General features: G+C 50.0%; 1 protein-coding gene across 3 annotated transcripts in view; it reads left to right on the top strand.

Annotated features, from left to right (window-relative positions):
- The window catches only part of TMEM63B (transmembrane protein 63B), a 48,994-nt gene that overhangs the window by 18,287 nt on the left and 10,669 nt on the right, over window positions 1-20,038 (top strand). For 2 of the 3 annotated variants that reach the window (XM_036381135.2, XM_054514248.1), the window contains exons 2-8: window positions 11,914-12,121; window positions 12,720-12,799; window positions 14,312-14,350; window positions 17,847-17,937; window positions 18,719-18,756; window positions 19,502-19,644; window positions 19,916-19,967. In XM_036381135.2, coding sequence (XP_036237028.1) covers window positions 11,936-12,121; window positions 12,720-12,799; window positions 14,312-14,350; window positions 17,847-17,937; window positions 18,719-18,756; window positions 19,502-19,644; window positions 19,916-19,967 — 629 coding nt within the window. In that variant the 5' untranslated portion in view covers window positions 11,914-11,935. The remainder of the gene's footprint in view (window positions 1-11,913; window positions 12,122-12,719; window positions 12,800-14,311; window positions 14,351-17,846; window positions 17,938-18,718; window positions 18,757-19,501; window positions 19,645-19,915; window positions 19,968-20,038) is intronic. The other variant, XM_054514249.1, reaches the window with a different exon arrangement.

Here is a 20,038-nt window from a genome sequence, read left to right as displayed (position 1 = left end):
CGTCTTACCAAAAATGCAGTGCCCTCCTGCAAACCTAAACAGCCGCTTTATCTCTCACGCCCTTATCAGTGGGTCTGGGAGCCAGGCTGCTCACCTTGAAGTACCACTTCAGTGTTCCTTGGTCTCTGCTGGATCTCAGTGCCCAGCACCCAACTGGCGCTCTGTTTCCCTGTGTTCCCAAGCCAGGCCCAGCTCCTCTTGCCAAGCCCAGTGAGGTGGAGCAAAACCATTGAAAAGAAGAGCCCAATCAGCATCTCTCAAGTGCTAGTGGCTGGCTAAGGGCCCCTGGACTGCTGGGGCTGGGGTCTGCATGCCAGTGACTCCTGCCTGCAGACCCCAGCCCCAGCAGTCAAAAGCAGGCAGAGCTGCCCTGAAAACTCAAGAAGAGGTAGGTGTTCAACAACCCTCATTTTTCCCAGCAGGTAAAGGTTATTGGGCACTTGTCTACAGATTAGATCTCTTTGTCAGCATCACAGCAAATATCATGTAGAAGAGGAATTGGGACATCTCTGGGTCCTGATGTGCTGAGTGAGGTCCAACAGATCTGTCAGGCTTTGGAGAAAGGACAGACTCAATGCTCTGTTTAATGTCCATCTACCTCTGCTGTGACCTTTGTTATTTATTCAGGGCCCAGCAGGAGGTCAAAATGGGTCTCTTATAACATCTGTCTCTCTTACTGGAGTCCAGTAGCTGCTGGGACAGAGTGCAAAAGGGGAACCATGTGCTGTAGGGCCTCAAAGTTTTTCCAGTGGCACAGTTGTCCTAGTTTGGACATGTTTGTGGTCAAGGTTGCCCTGCTGCACTTGGTTGTACTGGGTGCCATGCCAACCTTGTGTGTAGTGCCCTGGTGCCATGGGTTGGGCTGGCCGTGCTGCTGTTGCTGGAACCCTGACTCTGTTGAGATTTCCCCAGTAGATGCAGAAAGCGAATTCCTAGATGGTCTCCTATAACTGTCCTGGCTTGCTGGCCACATCCAGACCTCTTGCTGTGAGAGCCCTTTGCTGATATCTGCTGTTGTTGAGGAATAATTGAAGACTTTCCTCCTTCTGCTGTGGCTGCCAAATCTCTTTACAACTCAGCATGAAGTCATAAAGGGAGCTCAATTTTGCCTGCTGCAGGGCTGTGATTACCTTGACCTTTGGTGTTTGACTGTGCTGTGGGTCCTTTGTAGACCAACTCTGCAAGGCAAGCACTATCTTCGGAATGCTTCAAGGAAGGTGAGAAAAGGTGAGAACATCCTCAGCCTGCAAATTGTAAACACTTGAAGCTGCAATCTGCTGAAGGACCTTGGAAAAGAATCAGCTTTTATCTCTTACAGGAAGGGTGCTGGTGCCAGGATTTGAAGTAGATGTTCCTGTTTTAGGAGCAGCACTGAGGCTGCTCCTGCTGAAGCTCGTACAGTACCCTGGCAGCTTGTCCCTCAGTGCCCACGAGGGAAGAGGGTTCCCTCTAGGCTTCCTAGTTTGCATTCTGGGTGTCTGCTGCTGGATGAGAGAGCCAGGCTGGTGGGCCCTTCCTTGCCAGTGCCAAGCTTCTTCACCAGTATGTGAAGGAGGGTTTTTCTATGTGCCACTAAGCACCATCTCCAGGAATGCTGCTCTTGGCACATGGACCCATTTTGCCACTGTTCTTGAACTGATGCATGGTTTCAATTTTCATATGTCCCTGTGGAGCAATTGCTCAAGAAGGGTGTAGATAGTTGGCACTGCCTGAATGCCAGGCACCCACCAAAGCCACTCTCTTGCTCCCTTCCACAGCTGGACAGGGGAGAGAGAATATAATGAAAGGTTCCTGAGTTGAGGACTGGAAGAGAGCCCTCATCAAATACTATCACAGGCAAACAGGCTCAAATTAGAGATATTACTTGATTTTCTTGCTAACAAAATCAGAGCAGGATAGCGAGAAGTAAAATAGCACCTTAAAAACACATTCTGCCCAGATCTACCTCCTATCCCAGTAATGCAGGGAAGACAGGAAATAAGGAATTTAGGGTCAGTTCATCAGCTGTTGTTTCTCCTGCTGCTTAGGGAAAGGAGTCATTCCCCTGGTCCACTGCGAGGTCCCTCCCACAGGACACAGCTCTCCATGAACTTCTCCAACATGCGTCCGTCTCATGAGCAACAGCTCTTTGTGAACTGCTCCTACTTTGTGAACTGAACTGCTACTGTGAGTCCATCCCACAGGCAATAGCACCTCTCAAACTGCTGGAGCGTGGGTCACTCTTCCACAGGGTGTCCTTCAAGGACAGGCTGCTCCAGCATGGTTCCTCTCTCCACATATGTCTTGCAGGTTCTCAGCCTCCTCTCAGGCATTCACCTGCTCCATTGTGGGTCACCTCCGTGGACTGGAAGGTGATCTCTGCATCCCCATGGTCCTCCATGGACTGCAGGGGCACAGTTGCTTCACCATGGTCTTTACCACAGGCTACAGAGGAATCCTTGCCCCGGTGCAGGGAGCATCTGCCCTCCCTCGTTCTCCACTGGCCTTGGTGTCTGCATACTTGTTCCTCTCACATGTTCTCACCTCACTCTTCTCTGACTGCAATTACAACTGCACAATAACTTTTTCTTTCTTTGTTTTTACATATGTTATTGCAAAGGAGTTACCACCATTTCTAATTGGCCAGCCTTGACCAGCTTTGGAGCTGCCAGTGATTGGCTCTGTTGGAAATGGAGGAAGCTTCTGGCAGCTTCCCACAGAAGCCACTCCTGTAGCAGCCCTTCCCTGTACCCCCCTTCCTACCAAAGCTTGGCCATGCAAACCCAGTAGAAAGAGGCATGAAGCTTTTCTGAATTACCATCCAGGAGAGGTAATGCCTCAATCCTGTGCATGCCTAGTTTGGTGGTGTCAAACTAGGCATGCACAGGATTAGGGCAGGAGGACTTAGGGCAAGAGAGAAGCTTACCCCCAATAACTGCTGGCTGCTTAAGCAGCTTTCATGCTACAGAATAAGGGATAGGGATGCTCTCAGAGCTGATGCACTAGGGTGTTCTGCCAGCCTCTGGTGAGCAATCAGCTGTGAAGCCTTGAGAAGTGGCTTGGACTCCTCAGAGAGATGCTCATTGCCACCATTTGGTGACTTGCATCACCAAGGAGTTTCCTTGGTGGGAAGTGCTGATCATACTTCATGGGCAAATGATTGTAATTGTACCAGTGAACAGAATTCTTGTGTCTCTGAATATTGTGCTGCAAGGAGGAAAAGACTTCTGTCATGCAGAAGAGAGGAGGAGGAAACAGTCCATGTGACCTTGAGAGACTAGATAAAAACCCAGTGTTATGAGAGACACACACGTTTTTCGCTCAAGAGGAAAAGCTGGGTGTAGATGAGAATACCCAGTCTATGACTGGCAGGAAACAGATATGAGGCCTGAGGAAAGATAAATATGTGGTACTCCCCTCTACACAAGGGGATTAAGATCAGAAGCTTTATGATGAGGTGAGGTTACTAATAAACAAAGGAAAAAGATATGAGAGCTGCAAGAGTGCAGAGCTCCTGCTGAAAACACGCCCCTGTGCAAAAGGGACAAGATGGTATTTAGTCACTTGAGAAACGGGAGAGACGTGGAAAAATTCAGAGTAAATATGAAGTCACCAGGGAGATTGGTTTGTGTTTATGCCAAGCCAGATGTCTTGCACCTGAACAGCTCTCCTTAACAGTGCTTGAAAACCAAAGTGGTATTTGTGCAGTAAAGATCCTCTATGCATAGTTACTCTCACTTAAAAAATGAAGTATGGGAGAGCTAGCCTGGGGCAGGCCCACAGGTTGTAAGGAAAATGCAGGCCATATGCAGGTAGTATAAATGATAATAATAGTCATGCAGGAGATAATCAAGATGGCAACCCATGAAGAACAGCCATTGTGCCAATGGAATCCATAAACTAGAAGCTGAAAACTACTGATATTGTAAGGTCGTGAAGTCTCCATCCTTGTCTTTGCTAAAAGTCTACTGGGAATTGGTGAAGTTGCTGCTGCTGGGGTGTTGAGTGATAGGTGAGGAAGCCCTGTTCTCTGGGACTTACTCCCAACCATATGATTTGGTTGCCATATGGCCACTGCTCTGCAGAATATGCCATGGGCAGTCCAGCACCTCATCGGTCTTGCTGCTCTAATGGTTTATTGTGTTTATTGGATCACTATCAGTGTATGCCTATGGGAAACAAGGGAAGCCAAACAGGAAGTGGTATTCCTTTATAAAGTACAATCTAGCAGACAAACTTGATATCTTCTGAGATTTGTAGCCTAGGAACTTGAAGGGAAAGTGACAGGTAGATATATTTGTAACTTAAGTGTTTGATTTGGTAACTAATGAAACACTCAAAATTTACTGTAAATCAGGATGACTGTGAGTATGCAATGCAAACAGAGAGCTGATTGATGTGGAGAACTGTTTGATAGATTTGGCTTTCTCTTGATGGCAGAGGATAAGTCCCTTGCCATGAACTGGGACACATGGATAGGTTCCTATGAGACACCACTGAGGGTGTCCATGTGGCATTGAGACTCCATAGTGTTTGTCAGTAAGCAAACAAGATGGGACTGGGGACCTCTCCTTCATGGTGCAGGAATGCCAGGTACCACGGCCATGTTGTTCCTTGTAGCCAGGTGGAGGCAGTCGAGCTGGCTTGGCAGCAGAACTGCATCATGGTGTTGTGTGGTGTCACTGTTACACCAAACCTCTTCGGAGGGGAAGGGGCCCTCATCAGCCCTTCCCTGATGGCCAGGCAGGAACAGACACCCCTTGCCCAGGAGCACCAAAGGGAGTCCAAAGGGATGTGAAAATTGAAGCAGGAAGACAGCAGTGTGGGATGTGCAGCATGGGGGCAAATTGCAGAGCCAGAGAGACCTGATTGCCCTTAGGCTGAGGAGGGATTAGCCACTTCTGGTGTGAAGAGCATGCACCACAACATACTGGGTTTCAGGATGTGGTGCAGCCCTTCTTGGCATGGTACATTATGTTCAGGGCACCATATGACTCAAAAGCACTACCATCAGATTGGAGGGAGTTCCTGTTCAAAAGAGGCATAAAAAAGACCTATCTATCTGTTTGGAGCTCAATCCATATCACTTGTCAAAGTAGAGAGTTTCCAGTGGGTGAAGACAGCAGGAAGTGTTTTGCTGATGTTCAAAGGCAAGGCTTTTGTGATTATCCTGGGTGATTTTGAAAGAGACTGAGTTGTGGACAGGTTCCTGACCTTCATGAAACTCAAACCTAGGTTTTACATGGATCCAAGTGCTCCCCACTGTTATAGTCTACTATCATCCGTGCCAGGTACCGTCCCAGCTCAGGGTTACTTGTGTGGTTTGCAGTGCTTACAGTTGTGCTGGGAGAAGGAGCAGGGGTTCCTGAGCATTGGGATGTACACGGTTAGCAGTGTGCAAGCCATCACAGAATGGTGCTCTGAGCAGTGTGGGGTTGGGGCTGGCTGGCAGGCACTGTCCCTGTCACAACACCAGGACTGGGAGCTGATGTGCACTAAAGAAAGGTGTGATGCCCTTTAGTGGTAGATATTTGAGGCCTAGTGAAAAGCCAGTTGGGAGGACTTTGGACCCAGGGCAAAGGTGCACTTAGTTTTTGCTTTGAAGAAGCCAAGACTGCCAGACCAAAGCTTTGTAGGCCTGGTGTCTAGTTGGCTAGTTCATAGAGGTGAAGTGTGCAGGGAGCTTTGTATTGACTGGAGGACATGGAAAGGAGACAAAGAGTTGTACGGTTTTGGCAGGCCCTCCTCCTTTCTGCTGATACAGGACCGATCCCTGTTGTAGGCTTGTCAGTGCTTTGCCCAGGCTTGTTGGAAATGCACCAGTAGCACATTGGCTTCTTGATGCTTTTTCCCTTGGCCTGCAGATCACGTTTCTCCTCACTGCACCCAGCACGTCAGCACTTCTCCAGCCCTCAGCTGCCTGAATGCTTTGTGCCAGGTCTGAGGCATGGTGCAGGACAGCTTTCCCACTGCTGTTTCTGCACCAAGAGTGATATTTTCCCTGTTTAACTGTTGTACTCTGGGAAAGGCTTTGAGCTAACTTGTAAGCCCCTTTCTCCCCATCTGTCCTGAGGCTTTTCCCTACTTGCTTAACAGAGTCAGACTGTTCTTCCTGTGGTCTGCTTGTGGCTGCAAGCAGTTTGCTCAGAGCTCTGCTGGACTTTGCCACTTAAGTGCAGGTAGCCTAGGTGACTCTTTAAGGGGATAGGAAGGCTCCCTCAGCCTTGGGTGCCAGCTGCTGCATGAGGGTGCCCAGGTGCCCAGTGCAGGCAGGTCTGTACTGCCCTGGCAGGCAGAGGCTCAGGGTGGCACATCCTCTGGGCTCAGGTCCCTGAGGTCACAGTGTGGGTTACCTATGGTTCTTGGGAGACCAGAGGGACCCCACAGGAGCAGATCTGAAAGATACAGGCCACGTCCACAGGCCATGTCTCAGAACCGAGGCACACCTCACCTCCCTGAATGCCATTCCCAAGAGATTTAAGAAGGTTTGGGTTTCTTTTTTTTTAGTCTGGAAATTTGGTATTCTAGCCCCAGACCTGCTGGTTTCCGGTTGCCTGTCTCTGCACCTCCAGCCTGCTGTGAGACTGTCACATTTCCCTAAATAAATGTGTCTCTACTAGAGCACAATCTCGATGTTCTAATTACAGATGGAGTTATTAACATTTACTGGTGAGAAAACAAATGAATGTAGCTTGTGTGCTTACGTCGTTTGGTCTGTGAGCTCAAGCATCTGCTTTATTGATTTATATTTTTCTGCAGGCGTTTCTCAGGTCACCTCCTTGTGTCTGGCTGACATCAGTGGTGTGGCTGGAAGAACACAGACACTTGTCCGTGTCAGTGCATCTGTCTGCCTGTTAGCTGGCTGTCCAGCTCCTGCGTCACTCCTGCCTGAGTCCCAGCACAGTGCTTCCTCTTTCTTCTTTCCCCCTGGTGCCCGGGGTTTGGCAGAGGATGTGAATGCTGAGTATGTGGGGCAGAGACTTCAGGGTGAACTGGTGAGAATGGAAAATGCTCTGTTTGGGAAGACCTGCAGTGCTGTTTATGTTGTCTGCCCTGGCCTTACAGTGCTGCAGCAGAGTTCAGTGTGGGACAGGCAGCCTCCTCAGCAGGCCACCTCCCAGTCCCCTGCCTGCAAGTGGGATAACTCCACAAGCATCCTGATGCACATTTTGCAGCCAGAGTCATAGCTGTGAAGGACCAAGTCATGTAATCTTGGCCTTCCCAGTGTCATTTCTGCATTCTTTCTTCTTTCTCTTTGCAATGGATAGATGGGAGCATAGAGGCTAGCCTGGTTGCTGTTTGGGCCCTCATTTGGGTGCTGACCTGCAGGCCAGGGACAAAGACAAGGAGGAGAAGAAGTCCTACCCTGCCTTGCTGAGGCCACCAGGCTCTCAAGAACAGCAGTTCTCAGGGCTGTGTTTGCACAGGGCTTAACAGGCAGGAGCTGTGGCTGCAGCACCAGGTGGGATGTGCTTTATGGACTTCAGGTAGGAAGCTGTATGCCTCTGCTCCTGACACGTGTTGGTGAAAGCAGGGGACACTGTGGACATGCTGGTCCTGCTGGGGATGTAGGGGCTATGCTGTGGAGCAGGGAACAGGTTTCTCTGTGGGTGGGAGAAGCTGCCTCTCTTCCTTCTTCCTGCTGTTAACGAAGAAGGGGATGGAGTCCAGTATTGCTGAATAAGAGTGGAAAATGCCTTTTGGCAAATCTGTCTTTGCTGTTTTGAGGAAGTCAGCATTAATTATGCAGAGTGCAGGAGGGGAAGCCTCTGGGGCTTGCATGGAACCTGGTTTGATGTCCTGCTCTTACTGTGCCTTTGGCCCCACTATATTCTGTGGTGACAAGCCACGCTTGTGGTCAGGAAAGGGCTTGCATACCTTGAGCTGGTTCCCACCACTCCAGCCTCACAACAGCTTCCCACCAGCTCCCTGCACCTTGTCTCTTGATGCTCAGGAGCTCATGCTGATGTTAGCATCTCAGCCCAGGCTGAACCAAGCTTGCCCTGGCCTACAGCCTTTAAGGGGAAGGAGGCACCAGGAAAGGCACCTTTAACCATGTTCTGGTGCAGCAGTTTGTGTGGTCAAAGATGCTCCTTTACCTGTGGTGGCAGCATAAGGTGTAAGGAAACATGCAGGGTCCTTCCCTAGAGGGAGACACTGGGATCGAAACAGAAAGCTTTGCAGAACTACCTCTGCCTTCAGTGTGTATTTGAGTTGGGGAGAGCAGCTGTTGCTAGAAAAATCCCCTTATCCCTCCCACACTGCTGGAAGGGATTTCCTTTCATAATTGGGAACTGTGCTTCTGTACTATAAGACTGTGCATGCTGCAAGCACCACCTTTCCTCCCTGCCTGTGCTTTGAGTGAAACGCCCAACATCAGCTGCCTGCAGGGCTGATCCTGCACCTTGCAGCACAGGACACATTGGAGCGTCCCTGCCTGGCTGAGGGTGGGGGCAGAGAGTCCCCTGGAGTGAGCATCTGAGACCAAGGTGCAACCAAATGCAAGGAAAGAGGTATTGCCAGGCCCATGGATTGCACTGTGCCTGGGAAAACCAGCCAGTCTCCTGCTCAGCTGAAAGACTCCTGAGAAAGGCTTTTGGTGAAGGATACTAGCTAGGCACTGTTGATAAAGACTGCAGAATTGGTTGCCAAAGCATTTTTCTTAGTTGCCTAAATGGTGTTGTAACCCCAAAAGAACCCTGGTAAGTCTTGCCTAAATTGATATAATGGCAGGTCACTTCTAGCCTGCAGCTGGGAGAACTAGAAGGGCGCAAGTGCTATGAACATTCCTGTGAGCTTTTCCCAGCTTCCCACACACCTGAAGCACCTCTGTCTCCATGGGGAGTTCCCTGTGCTTGCCAGCTGGGTGGGAGGTTGCATAACTAAGGATGATGTGGACTGCTTCTGTGCCTCTTGACTCAGCTCATGAAAAGGCACTGTAATCCTTGGGCATATGCCACATCTTTTCCACTGCTGGGTGTTCTACCTGGGTTACTGAAGAGGCTAGGAAGGTCTATATCCTGTCCATCCTCTGGGCTTCAGGGGAAAAGTATATCTCTGGGACCTGTCTCTCTGAAATGTGTCTTAAATTACCTATAGGCTTGCAGAATTTGTCTTCAGTATGTAATGGTTTGTATAAATAATGTTTATATAGGATTGTGGGCAATCTGAGCATATGAGCCTCATTTCTTTTAAGAAAGACAACTGGAAAAATGGGGCTATAAAACATGCAAGAATGAGGTAAATAGTTAGGTGCCTGCAGAGGAAAATCATAGTTCCCTGATATGTTGCAAGTCTTTCAATACTGTGGTAAAATAACAGCATCTGGCAAACTTGTGTAACTTGCTTGGATGTTCAGAAAACCTCTGAAATTTCTCACAGAAAACTGTTAAGAAAACTGTCTACTGGAGGAGATGTAGAGTTCTGGCTCAAAAATTGGCTGAGGTTCCACAAATAAAGTCAAGGGGTGAAGTAGCAATTTTAATGTGACAAGAGCAGAGGGATGAGGTCCTTTGCTATTAATGACCCAGAAAAGATAATGTGCAGCAAGGTTCCTAGAATCTGCCAATACCCTGGAGTCATTCAAGAGGAAGTGATTCCAAAGTGACACCATGTGTAGTGAAGTGGTGTGAGAAGTTGAGAAGCATGCAGCCAGGTGTATTGGAAGGAGTGATTGGCTCTGGGACATGGCTGGCTTCTAATTTACCTTGGCTACTCCGGGCAGTGGGATTGCAGGCTGGTGACAGAGATGCTTTTCTTCAAAGATGCCATCAGAGAAGTAAATCGTGCTCAACCATGTGAGGAGCAGTGTAAGGAGAGATGCTGAGAGCATCAGAGTGCTGTTCTGGCAGTCAAGGACATTTCCCTACCCAGTATGGAGTATGTGATAGAGAAACGTTCTGGTCACCTTTCCACAGGGTCAGAAGAGAGAATGTGTTAGGAATGTGTGGGTGAGTGGTTAGAGCTAGAAGACACCTTGTGTCCTCTAGGAAGGAGAGAGCACTTAGGAATGAACTTAGTAGTTCTAGAAAAAGCAAATGCTTTTCTTCTTTGTCTTTTTTCACAATAGAAGAACTCAAGGCTGTGGTGTTACAGTAGGATTGTCATCTTTACTCAAAATCTGAAACTCATTGCTAAAAGTTTACAAGGTTCCCAAAAAGAGGGTTGAGAGATATTTCTTTTTTTCATTCAGTTCATCTAGATTGCACTTATCATTCATGCTCCAAAGTGTGTGATATTCCTTTGAGTCTCATCCCAACATTTTTTCCCATCATTCCCCTAGAGCTTCCAAGTATCTAGTTAATTCAGCCAGGATGAGTTATCCTGTCTTCCTGATTTATTCCCAACTGTGATCTCATGTCTTGGCTTATTTTTCTCCTGCTTTTCTGCTCCCTTGTTCTGCTCTAGGCAGCCCTGCTCCACCTCTGTACCTGTGAATTATGTCTTAACAGGCTGCTTTGTGGCTTTTCCAATTTGGCTGACCCCCTCTCAATGCCTGTACCCAGCTGGGCTTTTGCTTCTCAGGCTGTCCTTTGTCATGGTGCTTCAGGTGGTTTGTAGCTGTGCACCCCTTGGAGCTGAGCTGGGAGGGTCACTTTGTAGCAGAGCTCTAGGTCACCGCAGCAAATCATTTTGTGGTCGTTATCCAGCTAGCGTTGTGCTGCCATGCTGATAAATCTCTGCACCAGGCAGGAGATGGCCAGGATTATACCTGTGAGCTGGAGGTTAGAGCCCTGCATCCCCTCTGCTAATGTCACCAAACAATGCAGAGCTTGAAGGACAGTGGTGCTGGTAGCTTTCTCATCCTTTGGGCATGCCATGGCTCTTTTGCCTAGCCCTGAGGGATGGCATTTCTGGGGAGAAAAAAAAACCCACGCATTGCCCAGAAGTGATACTGTGCTATCCATCCTTTCTGTATGGTTCATGGCTGTAGTGAAGGATTTGGGGTGGTTTGTGGATGCTGGATTAAGAGGAATGGTTTAGGGATCAAAAGCCTTTATACATCTTCGTGTTAGCACTGTTCCTTTTGCAACTGTTGGGATTTTCTCAGCCCTTTTCTGAAAAGTGGTTGTGTTTCTGCTGTCAGTGGAAATAACTTCTCCGAGTTATTCAGTTCTCATTTATCTATTGCTACCATAATCATGTCTGTGTTTCTTATGGAGCTGCTGTGCATAGAAGGAGGACCTCCCCATGTCCAAGCAGTGATGCTGACCTGCATGCCACTGTGGGTCTTGTAACAGTTTGGGGAAGGCACTTATATAAATAAAATATTTGACCAGCTAAACAGTAGAGTCTAAGCCTCCTTTCTGCCCTGTGTGCTTGCATCTAAATGGCCTCCAAGTGAGAGGACAGAGAAAAAACAAGCAGGGGGTGTGACCAGCCCCTGATGGGTGCCCTGGGAGCTGGAGGCTGAGGCCCGCAGTGAAGAGAGGGTGATGATTCAGCCTAATAAAGCTAATGGCTTTATGCAGCCAGGCAAAGGAAATTGTGGGATCATGATGCAGCAACTGTCCTAAAACAGTTTGTTTCTGTCATCCAGACGTGACTTCATGCCCCATCCACTCCACCCTTTCACTTTTTCCTGTACCTAAATGCTTTCCCTGCTGAGGAGGGGGAGCTGAGACACCATGTTCTCAGGACGAAAAGCAGTCTGTGAGATAACTGCACCTAAATGGTGTGAGAGTGGACAAACTAGGGAGGGAGTTCTGGGACTCCATGGTGGGCCAATAGCTGCTGAAGCATATGGGTTCTTCTGGCGCCACTGAACTCAGCAGGCTTCTCAGATGACCTTGTCCTGGTCCCTGATCCCAGGAAAATCCTCTAGCACAGAGGGGCCCAAGCTGGCAGGCAAGGTTGGCCCCCAACTCCAACAGGGCTACGTTGCCATTGAAGTGGTGGTGCATGTCTAACTAGCTCTTTCTCTCCTTTCCCCAGGGAAGACGATGAAGCTGTAGAGATGCTTCCCTACGTCATCGCCACCCTGGGCTCAGTAGGGGCCCCCTGCAAAACTCCCGCATGCAACAACAACAACAGCACTACCAAGGACTACTGCTACAGCGCACGCATCCGCAGCACTGTGCTGCAGGGGCTGCCTTTTGGTGGGGTGCCCACTGTCCTAGCCCTTGACTTTATGTGCTTTCTCGTAAGTCTACTGTTGCTTCGACACCTTCTCCCCTAATTAACCATGAAATGAGGACGGTGATCAGATGATTAGGGTTGAGGGCCCCAAATGCTATCCCTGACTTTGCTGCTGGCTGGCATTCTGGCCCTGATCATGTCTCCTAGACACTGTGGGCTTAGCTGCTATTGACTTAACTCCAATAACACCACACTGAGCCCCATGGAAGGGTGTTGCAGGATGGGGGTGATGTTGGGTGAGTTCTGCATCCCAAAACTCCCACTTAGGTTGCCAAGTCCCTGCAGCTTTATCCACCCAATGGTTTGCATTTTTCTGCTTAGAAGCTGTGGGACCATAAATCACATAGCCATAATTGTGACTTACAGGAACCTCAGGGCTTTTTGATCCTGTGGGGTTACCTTAGCTATTGTGTGTTGCATCCTGGACCTCTGCCTCCCACAGCTATCCAGATAGTCTGATGTAACAGTCCTGGGGAACTTGTGCTCTTAACTGAGGACTCTATCCCCTCCTACCCTCCTTGTTCCTGTGGCTCTGCATGCAGAGGACAGGGACAGAGTTGGACAATGCCTTTTCTCACAGCTTCTCTTTTGGTCTCTTTCAGGCACTGTTGTTTGTCTTTTCAATTTTGCGTAAAGTTGCTTGGGACTATGGACGCCTGGCCCTGGTGACTGATGCTGACAGGTAAGCAAGGGAGAGTGGCAAGGGAATAAGATATGAGCAGTGCCTCTCCTTGCTGTGAGGCAGAAGGGATAAATTCCATTTTGTGTTCCTGAGCAGCTGGAGAGGAGAGGCAAATGTTCCAGTTCCATCCCCTGAGCTCCAGGAATAGGAAGAAATCCCCGCTTACTGGCATTTTTGTTACAGCATCGTTCTCCCAACACACAGAGTGGTCCCTGCTGGCTCCATATCAGTTATGGTCCCTTCAGTGACAGAGAAGTGCAGAGGCCCTTACAGAGGAACAGCAGATGGAGGGAGGAGAGGAGCAAGGGGTCACAGGAAGGGTGAGGGCTGTCACAGTAAAGGCTTTGTTAACCCTCTAAGGTGTCTTTGTGACTCTGCTGGATGCAATTCTTGTCAAGAGCACTTGACAGTAGTATGCTGCTTTTCCAAGTGTGATACTGCTGTGCTGATGGCAGCTTAGCTCTCATCCCTAATGCTGATGAATTGGTCTGGGTTTGGATCCTTCCTGCCCAATGCATTTGTGAGCTACAGTGTCCATCAGCAAAAGCCGGGGCCCATTTGGGATAGCAGCTCTACAGCAGAGGGAGCATTCCCTGCACAGCAGTGGAAAGAGTTGGTTTTTTCCAGCATCAAACCAGGAATTCTCCCGGCTTAAGTAAGTAGTCCTGGATAGGGTTAGATAAGCAGCTGGGTCCCCGTGGCTTCTCTGCCCATCATTTCCTAGTCTGGCTGGGGAAATCAACTGTACAGAGGTAGTGGAAGGGAAACAAGGAGAAGGAATAATCATAGGAGACCTCAATAGGGAGAGGGCAGCAGGGTTAAGCAGTCTGGATCCAGGTGCTGGCAGGAAGCCATGGGAGCTGCACAGCTCTGTCCTCTGGTGGGGAGGGAGGACTGGATTTTCTCTGAGGCAATGCTTGAGCACCTTGGGTGCAAGGGAGTGCCAGCAGTGGCTGTAGGCAGAAATGCAGAGGGGTGCCAGCTGTTTGGAGAGGAAGAGCTGGTGAGCACAGGGAGAGGGACAGAGTGGCTGTGGATCAACGGGACTGTGGTTGCAGGAAGGAGCCCATGCTGCTTGGCTCATCCATGGGGTAGGATGAGATTTTCAGGAGGGGGGTGCATGTGTGTTTGTTGTCTGGGTGGGGAGGACATATATGGAAGGGGAGCTCACATGGCAGCCAGGCAGTCCCTACAGTCTGTCCTACTCCCTGTCACCCAGGAGCTCCCTGCAATGTCCATCGTCTGGAGCCCGGTCACCTTCCCAATGAAGCTAGCTTCCCTTCAGCTGGCAGCAAAGCATTCTGCCCTTGGACCAGTGGGTATTCCAGATTGCTATAACTTGAGGCGTTGCTGGGCTCTGGAAGGAAGGTCTTCTCCAGCCTGACCATTGGCAGGTTTCTTTTCTTCAGGATGATGGGAAGCATGTTGGATGCATAGTTCCCTGCAAAAGAGGAGAACTCAGCACCTACTCCCGTGGTTGTAACCTCTCCCTTTCTGTTTCTGTGCCCCCAGGCGCCGACGCTGGGAGACGGAAAGAGAGGAGCGGGAATAGTATGTTGTTTTTTCAGGGTCTCATCTCTTCTCTCTTCCTTGCTCATAACCTCTCTCTCTCCTTTTTTCTTGCAGCTATCTTGCTTCTGAACTAATCTAAATGGCTGGGAGTTTGGGCATGAATTTGTGTCTCTCAGTGGATTTGTGCTCTTCTTTCCTTCCCCTTTGTGTCATCCACTACCACAGCTGAATGCACCCTGGTTTTCCCCTAGTAGCCCTTAAGTGCTCTTTGAGAGCAGCAGTGCCAGAGAGCTCTCAGTCCTGACCAAGGCAGAGGGTGCTGTATCACATGTCCTGCTCTATCTGCTTGTGTCCAGCTATCCTGCTTTATGATGGAAGTAAACAAACTGGCTTGTCTGAGCCCACAGTACACTCAGGTCACCCAGGTGCAGGGAAGGCTACTTTGCCTGGTCCTTCTTGTGCCAGGTTGCCACAAGAGCTCTTCCCTCACCATCTGCAAAGGTAGGCAGATGCACAAAGAGGATCTGGCAAGTGGACTGTCTTTCCTTTTTACCCATGAGGCTGCTGGGACCAAGGCAACATTTGGCCCTTGTCCCTTGCCACCTAAACCCACACCCACCAAGGAAGCACCCCTGATTTTCTCTCTTCCCCGCTGGAAGAAACCTTTTGCCTCAGTGCTGCTGAAAGCATCCTTCGTCACCTTGGCCTGGTGGTGCCCATTAAGTCCTGCCATGGACTGTCCTCCCTGTTCTTACCTCTTTCTTTTTGCTTTTGTGCCTGAGAAAAGACCATCGCCTGTGCCTTGCTGACTGGTTGGGTGGTATGTGCTGCAGAGAGGATGATCAGCTGGCAGTGCACAGCCTGCCACAGTCACTCCAGCCACACTGATTTGTGTCTGAGGCCAGGGCAGCAAGCTGCAGCCTCCTTTTCCCACTTGCAAAGCAGGGGCCTGCTACTGCCTTAAAGGGGGTACAAGAATCTGCCTGATTTTTGCAGCTGATCCTTGTCCTTGGGAGCAGAGCAGTTGGTGTTAAAACAGAACTAGTGGTCACTGTGGTACATGGCACAGAGGGGACCTCTTGCTCGTGCTTGACTGCTTCACTAGTGGTTGGCCCTGCTTCAGGTGTGTCTGGCAACTTTTCACTGCTAGCATCATGTGGGGGGAGTAAGGCAGAGGTAGTAGAGCCATCATGCTCTGAGGACTTTTTAGGGGGCCACTTCATTTATCCTCACAAGAGGAGACAAATGCTTGTCTCTCTCCAAGGGGCCACGTCTTCCTCCTCCTGTTTTTCATTTGAGCTTGCTGGAGCCATCTGCTCCATACACACTATACATACCACCCCTAAAGCTACTACACAAGCTGGGACAGTGTTAGCAGCCAGAAGCCTCCAAAAACGTGCAGAACTCAGCAAGGAAGTGTCATTCTCTCTGTGCTCCTTCAAGGCCAATGGCACATTCCCATCCCAGCTGTTCTCTGCTGGGGAGTGCAGTGATGGGTGATAGGTTAGGAACACGTATGTGTCACCTGGTGCTCCCAGCCCCTGAATGTACTGTTCTTTGTGGGAGAGGGCATCCTCCTCTGATGTGTTCCCTTTCCCTGAGAACCAGCAAGTGCCCTTGTCCTGCGACTTGTCAGAGCTTGCAGTAGCCCTCAGCAGTCTCAAGTGGCAACTCAGTCCGCACTGGGAGGTCATAGCAACCCACTTGCACCTCTGCATATGAGGAAAGTGATCACAGAGCCCTGTAGGGCTTGCCACCTGTGCAACCACCTCCAGCTTCACACCCCAGCAAACCCTTTCCACAGCATCCCTGGCCTGCCCTCTTGGAGCCTGTGATTTCTTCAGCCTGAGGCTAGCTGTGCCTCAGATCCTGTATTTCTCCTTTCCTGGCAGGGCCTGCACCAAACCTGCATCATGCAGGGTCCCACCTTAATCTTAATTTGGGGAAATCTTGCTTTCACCCACTTGCACTGTCAGTGCTTTACTTTAAAAAGTCTCCATCCAGGTGCACTTGCTGTTGGAGCTCCCTCTTCAGCTTTTCTTTTGGCAAGGTTTTGCATCCTCTGTCTTCTAAACACTTCAAGTCATCCTGATTATTGTCACTGCATCCCCCTGCACAGAGCTGAGGTATCCTGGTTGTCCATATGTTCATGGTGTCATCATGCTGGGCTTTTCCCAGGCCAGAAATTTCTCTTCAGCAGAAATTCACCCTTGCTCCTGTGCCCAGCTGCAAGGCCTCTGTGATTATAAAGAGCTGAAGGTTTGGGAGCTCAGTTGAAGCTGTCTCTGTCCCTCCAGCAGAGCAGACTGTGGGGCTGCGCAGTGGCAAGGCTGCACACCACTAATCTGCACTGCTGTAGTCCCCTGACCTTCAGCTAATCTCCTTTCCCCTGTCTCTATTACTTCCAGCTAGGAACTGGAGACTCAGCAGGTGCTACTCTGCTCTGAGAGAGGCCGTGTCTCATCCACTTTCCTTCCAAACGCTCATGAGGATCTCTGCTTGTTCTCTTTCCCATAGTGTCTCGTCCACCTCCTCTTCTAGCACTTGTCTCTCAGCATCTGTTTCTCTGTGTTCTTGCCCATCTTACCCTCCTTGAGCCTGTACTGACTGAAGGGAGACCATGTTTTCATTTGGTTTTTTCCCCTTTGTTTCTAGCCTTCAGATCAGTCGTCTCTCTTCTTGCACCTCCGAGATCCCAGCCTGCAGTTGTCACCTTGCAAGTGCTCTTTAATTTAGATCTCTGGGCCGTTTTCTTGCCTCCTTTTCCAGCTGCCCTCTGCCTCTGTTTGTAGTGGGGGCTGTTGTCAGCCTTGGAAGCTTCTGCTGCGGGTTCTTCATCTAGGTCCCTGCCTCTGGCTGGAGTAAAGTGGTTTCGTGATATTCACCCCTTTTGTTTTCCTGTACTTTAGCATGTAGACATTCAGTTCTAGCTGTCTGTCCTGCTCCTGCTCAAGGGATTTCCAGGCTGGAGGCTCATCTGAGGCTGGGAAGCAGGTTGCTCTGAGCCTGGCTCCAGGCAGCTGAATTTTTCCTCCTGTACTGAAGCACTAAGGGTGAGGAGGACTGGTGTAGCAGGATGCAGCCCACCAGACTCCTTTCTTCCACTTCCTGAAGATGAATAAGGTCCTCCAGGACAAGGGCTGCTCCCAGTGCCTCTCCAGCTATGCCAAAGCCAGAAGGGCTGTTACAGCCTCCAGTTCTCGCTTCCTTTCTGCTGTCTAAACCCTGTGCTAAACAGACCTCACCTCTCCTCTGTGGCAGCTTCTGCCAGCCTCTCCTTGCAGGAACTGCCACGTAGTATTGGGTGCCTTTCAGAAGGTGCCTAACAAGTAGCATCCATGGGCGTTGCCTGGTTCAGCATGCCATCTGAGGAGGGTTCTCTCTTTACTGCTACCTCTGATCTTACCTCTCTCCATCTCGCTGGGTGCAAACTGACCTGAATTAACCTCTCGTCTCCTGGGTGCTCGTGGTTCCTGGCCAGGCTGCCTCTTCACATCTTTTAACTTTCTCCCTCACCTCCCACTTGTCATTTTAGTGTAGCCTCCGCCCTGCATTCTGACAACCATGACCGTTACGAGCGCCTCACCTCCGTCTCCAGCTCTGTGGACTTCGACCAGAGGGACAATGTGAGTAGCCACAAGAGTCAAAGGCTTTGCCTTTGGGGGACCAGGAACCCACAGCTTGGCTCATCTAAGGGCTCTTCAGAAGAAACACTTTTCCCTGTTCCTGGGTCTTAAGTCCCACATCTTGTAATGTGTGAGTGTGGTATAGAGCTCAAGGAACTATGCAGCTCTTAGACATGTGCTTAAATAAATAGGCTCTAGATAACTGTGGCTTAACAGACATCTGTCCAGCCTATAATCTCAGCATTACAAGCAATACTTACTTGCCAGCTCTTCCTCATGCTGGCATCTTTCTCTACTGGCTTTTTCCTTGCTGAAGGGGAGGATAATGTGTATGATGGAGGGAGGGTGAAGCTCCCCCAGGTGTCCTTTGAGGAGCACTGCCTTGGCCCAACCTACCTTCCCAGTCCTTACAGAGTTTCTCTTGTCCAGCATGATGGCTGAAGTACCTGTATGCTGAATTTTCTGGGTGTGCCATGGCTTTGGAGAATTTCCATATTAGCCAGGAGCCCATGGGTTTCCTTGAAGGTTGGGCTGCCAGTTGGCAGGGGAGAGCCACACAGCAGAGTCCAACCCATGTTGTGCTTCATGGAGTAGCACTGTCACCTCCTTCACCTTGGCCCTTGTGTGGCTCTGCACATCTGGGTGCTTGTAGTCTGCCCCCTCCTCCAGCCAAGTATGTGGAGGTGCAAGGACCAGTCTGAACCCTGAAACCTTTGAAGGAGGGAGCTGGGATAAAGGAACACAGAGTGTAGTGAAACTGTCCTGTTTTCTTTTTGCACAGGGTTTCTGCTCCTGGCTGACAGCCATCTTCAGGATAAAGTGAGTGCCCCAGGACCTATATGGGGGACCCACATGGGGAAGGAGGGGCAGTGCAGGGTTGTTGGGACACCCAGTGCAGTACAGCTTCATGAAGTCACTGCCCTTGCTGCAGCCCCCTCTCTGAAGAGCACAAGTGAAATTTGTCCTCTGGAGAGGACAAGCAAAGACAGGACTATGTTAGGAGTCCTAAAGCCACAATAAAGTCACAAAGTGAGTCTGTGACAGAGGAGAGAACCCAGGCCCATGGCTGCCCCACCACAGTCCCATCTCAGAAACGGTCCCCTGCTCTGCAAAGATACTCATCACCCTGGAACTCTTGCTAGAGGCTCTGCTGTCTCAGGGATGGCTATGAGGAGGATGCAGGGAGACGCCCTCAGCTTGATGAAGCACAAGAGTAGTCTCCCAAGCACTTCAGAATGCAGTAGGATAGCATCAGCATTTGTATCTTAGCAGGGAAGGCAAGGCCCACCCGGAGGGTATAGGGTGTCCAGTTGCCTCTCCTGAGGGACAGAGAGCAGGGCCATGGGGAGCAGGGCTGGGTAATCATTGCACAGGCAGGTTTCTGCCCAGGCTGCTTCAAGGCTGAGTGCTGGGCTCCCAAATCCAGAGTCTGGCTACAGCCCTGTAGGGCAGAACGAGGGGTGCTGTGTGTGCTCAGATCAGGAGGGCAGCAGGGACCCTGTACTTTTCACCAGCACTTGAGGAAATGTAGAAAATTGCCTGACAGCTTTTCTCTCCTTGGCAGGGATGATGAGATCCGGGACAAATGCGGGGTTGATGCAGTGCACTACCTGTCCTTCCAGAGGCACATCATTGGGCTGCTGGTGGTTGTGGGTGTGCTTTCCGTGGGCATCGTGTTACCTGTCAACTTCTCAGGGGACCTGCTAGGTGAGAACAAGGAGCTTTTGGCTGGGCTGGGGCATCTGCTTTCAGCACCATGTTCCAGACCATTGGGTAGCAGTGGAGAGCAGGACAGGACTAACACAGACAAACCCTAACTGCGGTCTCACTTTGACTGTAGTGCATCCACAGGATCATCCTGTGTAACTTGGGCTTTTTAGGTATTCTGCAGGTGATACTCTTGCTGTAGCTCATTCTAGTGGTGCTCTGTCCCACTCAGTATAACTGAACATGTTTGTGTCTGCCTCTTTCTCTCTAGAAAACAATGCCTACAGTTTTGGGAGGACTACTATCGCTAACCTGAAGTCTGGGTATGTTTGGGCAGGGGTGGGATGGGTAATTGAGGCCCTCAAGGGGTGTTTTGTAAAATGTTCACTTGCTG

This window comes from Molothrus ater, chromosome 3 (genome assembly GCF_012460135.2).
Source record: "Molothrus ater isolate BHLD 08-10-18 breed brown headed cowbird chromosome 3, BPBGC_Mater_1.1, whole genome shotgun sequence".
Lineage (NCBI taxonomy): Eukaryota > Metazoa > Chordata > Aves > Passeriformes > Icteridae > Molothrus > Molothrus ater.
The sequence above is the reverse complement of the archived record's forward strand: the minus strand, read 5'-3'. Positions and strand labels throughout refer to the sequence as shown.